The sequence below is a fragment of the Nanorana parkeri genome, unplaced genomic scaffold (genome assembly GCF_000935625.1).
Source record: "Nanorana parkeri isolate BGI_ZX_2015 unplaced genomic scaffold, ASM93562v1 scaffold1031, whole genome shotgun sequence".
Taxonomy (NCBI): domain Eukaryota; kingdom Metazoa; phylum Chordata; class Amphibia; order Anura; family Dicroglossidae; genus Nanorana; species Nanorana parkeri.
Window position 1 is genome coordinate 82,334 of NW_017307299.1, and position 5,146 is coordinate 87,479.

The window sequence follows — 5,146 nt, forward strand, 5'->3', positions numbered from 1 at the left end:
TATTCAGGCCTGCTAATTAGCCACTCAGTCCCAAACACTGTCATGTGGGGAAGATCATATGCTCCCCTGTACCCAGAAGCCCTGGTGGTAAGGGAGCGCAGGTGGATGATTATACTTTACTAGGGGGTAAGATAGGTGGCACTGGTTTTGAGGATCAGGTAAGTATAACTCTATTTTTGGTCTTGATACAATTGCTGCAACACAGCTTTCTTCCAATATTGTATTCACATATACAAAAAAACATAAAAAGACAGACTCTGTGTTCTTTCAGCCTTGCTTTATTTGAAGCACAGTCACAGCATTGTCATAGTCTAGTCTAAATTGAAGGCCCCTGAATGTTTACAGTATTACAAAGGTTGAGGGTCACAACCACATGTCACAGAAGTACTGAAATAAATTAAGCATTTTATGTAGCTCCCGCTGCAGGAGGCTTCAGCATAGTGCATGGCATAATGATGTAACCTCCTCCAGCAGCCTATGAGTTAACTACACTTTTTTTTTTTTTCTTTCTAAAATTCTCAAAAATGTACAAATTTTAAACGCAGGTTAAAAAGGATTTAGAAGTCCTAATATATACAAATAATATAAAAACTACACAAGACATCAAAATATGCTATAAAATAGTACAAAAGAAACTCAGTCTGTCCAAATTGTAAAATGCATTTTTCCACGTGTAAAAACTGTTAAGAAATTGTACAGGCATATTGCTTTTAAAACTAAAAAGAAATCAAAACTATTCTTTGGTAACCAAAATTTAGCATTTTTAGATAAGGAAAAAAACCATTGGCATTAATTTTTGTTTTATTTAGTTGTCTTTTATGTTAGCATATTAAAATGAATGTCAAGCATTAAAGTTTATGGTTACGCAAACATCTCTGTAGTGCAAGTACACAGTCTGAGTAAGGAAACAAGTGGAAAACATAGTGTTTATTAACAAAAACCCCAGATTGTAACTACATGGACCAGCAACGCAACAGAGTGCACTGCAGGTCATTGCAGCATCATGTGGGGTCCTGTACATTTCCAGTTTTGTTGTTGTAGCAATCATTCTGCAATGTATATTTGCATTTAAAAAAAAAAAATCATTTTGTTTTCTGAGTTTTATGAGGTGGCAATATGTTTATATGGCTGATTATATAATCAATGCTGCATTTTTTTCTACATAAGTAAACCCTAGGCTTGTACCGCTGCACAGCAGCTGAAAATACTCGAGAGGTGACTCAACTGCGATATTAAGAGAAAAGAAAAGTAAACCCGGAAAAGAAAAACAGTACCAAAGAAATCACAAACCAGCAATTTGATTGGGTTAGTTTGACAAGCCCACTAATTGTACTCAGTGTAATATGTCCAGAGGAAGTCATGCCAGCAGTGCATCTATGACCCATTATACCCTGTTTAGTAGATGTCACTATGATTTATAAACCTAAATATAAATAGCATATCCAACCCATTACCTCATGCCTGGATGCATGTTCTTGGCAGCTGTTTCCTTGAGGTGTGTTTATAAGCTCCAATGCAGGCATTGGGGTTCTAGATCTCTTTCCCAACTTTGGTTTCACCGCTCTGTCTTGCAGGTGCTGCATACTAAGTCAATCCCACTAAATGCCTACTCACAGAAGCTGCAATGTTAAAGCATTTACTATACAGACACCAAGTGCATGGCAATGTGCAACATTGCTTTTGCGATCATAGCATTCTCTCTGCTTTCTAGGGATGTGCTTGATACATTTCATGACACACCACCCCTTAGCACCCCCCAGCTATTTTCTTATGAAGAATCATTGTCTTTGCTTGGGCTGACATCTGAAAATCTACTCATCAAGTCTATGTGAACTCTGGGCTGGAAACTGTCAGCACCAACAGAGTCATTCAGCTCAAAGTTAGTTCTTTGACACCTGTCCAAGCTCATTGTGCTCATAAGTGGAGCCTTTGTACAGCGATTTTCTACTGCATCAGCCATCTCTCCTTCCCATTCACAAATCACTGTCATGGGACTGCTCTGAAGGCGGCTTCGGACATTGTATTTACTGCTGGCTGCAGACGGTGGCGTTCTGGAGCGGCTGTACCTAGTCCCAGAAACTGACATGCTTCTTGGCATTATTCCCTCACTCTTTGCCCATTCCTCCTGTGCCCTTTTATTCTTGCTGGGGGAATTCAACGTTGGACTGTCTGGCTGCTCGACTGATGAATCCGATTGCGATCTTTGAAACCTTGGGTCAGTGTGCTTCAGCATTTCCGCAGCAGACATGCGAGATCCACACTCCGACCTGCTTCCTTTTTTCAGTAACAGAGCTTTGAAATTATCATTGCTGGTATTAGTCTTCCGGATACTCCTTTGGATTGCTCCAGGCTGCTTAAAGGAGCTCACATTTGGGACTCCTCCGGTTGGTGTGACTGGTGGTGAAGGTGAGTGATTTCTACCACGATCATCATCAGAATCCTTACGACCAAGAACCTTCCTTTTGGATCTAAAAGTAAAAAAAGAAAACAAAATATTGAATGGCCGCAACAGAAAAATTATTTACTACGGGCTACATTATCTGTAAGTCATCACGAGCATTATATTGTTTTCAATGTTGAAAGTGCAGTTCAGTTTAGAAAGGTTATTTTTTTATTTCCAACTATATCTACAAATGTTTCTGCCATTTCGTAATGTATGAATTCCAGGTTCCTGATACAGTGCAATAAATGGATTACTGTGAGCAGATCAGAGCACAGGAAAGCTAGACAGAAAAGATGGGTCCCTCTCCACCCTAATCTGTGGATCCGCATATGTTATAAACTATGCATTCATTTCATACAAATGTAATCTGTTCATGGAGAGTAACCAGTAGAGTTTCACAGAATCCCAATCCCATGTGATATTGCTGGTTCATCAAAGGTCACTCCTGTCTTCATTACCAGATTCATGTATCAAATGTCTGAATAAAAATGGTTTCTGCTGCCCATAAAAATCAAATGTCTGCTGCTAAAATTGTATTGCAAATATTTCAGAGAAAGGATTCAGATGGATTTCTCATTTATATTTAGTCAATTTTATATGTTACAGTATTGTTGTAGTTCCTGTATGTTCTCAATTTGCACAGCACTAGACTTGCAGAACAGCTAATTGTCAGGCAACCTTCCACCACTAGATGGAGCTAAACTATACTCAGACAAATGCAAAAGTGGCTTTTTTTTCTGGGCCAGGAAAAGCATTTTTATTACAAGGCCAATAAAAACCATAAACATTCTATATTAATCCATGAGCTTATGAGCTTAGTTATCAAGTCAATGGATTGTAAAATACATCAACTTCTGTCAAAGTTAATGCATGACATTTCAGCTCTACTTATACAGCCTTAAAGTATACACACACTCGTGTCTCCTCCACCTGCTATTCTGCATTAAACCATATTTTCCTTTGACACAAAGAAATGCTGGGTCATGCATGTGAAATGATAAGCTCTGGTCACAGATTTTTCGGACCTTATAGTTGATGGATCTTTACAGAAAACCTGCCATGAAACAATATAGGGGATGCTGCTGTTGACATCTATGGAAATTCTAGTTTCCTGGCTGTTGTGATGACCTTCTTCCTTAAATGTCTTTTAAAGCCATACTCCAAAGGAAATGTTTCTTAACCCTTGCAGTGGGGCCACCCCAGCACTGCAAGGGTTAGGTTCTTGTGTTTTTTTTTAGGTAAAAAAATAAAAGTTATACTCACTTGATCCACGGAGCCGGCCAGCTGTCACAGCTCTCTCTCCAGCCTGTCTTTTCCTCTGCTGCAGCCATGGTATGTATCTCGGTGTCCTCATGTCCTATACACTGTGTATAGAACGTGGTGACTCAGGGACCTTAGATCACTGCAGTGAAGAGGGAGAGGCTCCAGGGACTAGTCTAAGAGCAAGCCGACTCAGAGGATCATGTGAATATAACCTTTTTTTTTTTTTAAACCTAGACAATAACGAGCACTGAACCCCTGCAGTGCGGGGGTAGCTCCCCTGCAAGGATTAAAAGAGAACTATGGGGTCAGGGCTTTTCCCCATAGTTCTCCTAAGGGTCACGGGAGAACACAAAGTAGCTTTCTACCGTGACCCAAAGCTCAGTATACCGCAAGCTACAGCTCGCGGTATACTGAGACGCTGCAGCCGGAACGGATCCCGACATTGCTGTCGAGATGCACACAGCTACAGGATTGACAGCTGGCTCTGCCTAACCAGAGGCAGAGCCAGCTGTGCCCGCCCCCTCCCCCATCCGTTTTGCCAGTCAGCGCTGGAGGATCGGACAGTGGAGGGGGGAATCCCTGCACGGAGCCGTGAGTGACAGTCACGGCTCTCTGCAGGGATAGACCGAGAAGTGAGCGAGCGACGGTATGTGTTCGCTCACTTCCCGATCTATTGAGCTGAACTGTGACAGTTTCATTGTCACAGGTCGGCACAGATTATGAGGCTGAGTGATTTTCACTCGCCTCATAATTCTCCTTTAAGAAACATTTTACCAGGAGTTCTGCTTTAAATCACTGACTGGAACACCTATACAGATCAGAAGTCCTGATTTCACTTGCTGCATGCTTATTCAAGGTCTTTGAGCCACTCAAGCAACTAGGATTTTCAAAAGGAGGTGAGCTATTGCCTATGTATTTCTCTTTTGAGATAGGCACTTTACTAACAGTAGGACCCTCATATTACTCTTTCTCCTACTGAACAGTATAGCTGATTACTAATCATTATTATTCAATTTATGCTAAAGAAAGCAAGATTCCAGAGGGGATTAAGGGCCCGATGCATAAAAAAAGGGCGTAAATTCAGAGGTACTCTCGCTGTAATTATCACTTAACATCACAGGGTAAGGAGTGCTTAATTCATTAAAAATTGTGAAAGAAATAATCATATGCAGTGTTAAGAAATGATTACAAGCTATACTTAAATCTCACCTACATATACAGTCAATTTTCTGCAAGTGTCAATCTCAACAGAACTTGCCTTAAGCGTTGCTGAGCGGTTCAAGGCTGATCCAATGTTCTTACAACATTACCAGTGAATTTTTAATAAAATTGTGTACAGTAGTCTGCAGCTTCTGGTGAATTGGTAATTATGCTTTGCTAATATATTATTTCATTTGATTGATGCTCAGAACCTTAGAAACTCTACTGAATAATATATAT

General features: G+C 40.4%; 1 protein-coding gene across 1 annotated transcript in view; it reads right to left on the minus strand.

Moving 5' to 3' along the window:
- Positions 1-796: 796 nt before the first annotated feature.
- NHSL1 (NHS like 1) overlaps positions 797-5,146 on the minus strand; it is a 194,046-nt gene continuing 189,696 nt past the window's right edge. Inside the window, exon 9 of the mRNA XM_018567328.1 lies at positions 797-2,468. Within this exon, the coding sequence (XP_018422830.1) occupies positions 1,769-2,468 (700 nt within the window). The 3' untranslated portion in view covers positions 797-1,768. The remainder of the gene's footprint in view (positions 2,469-5,146) is intronic.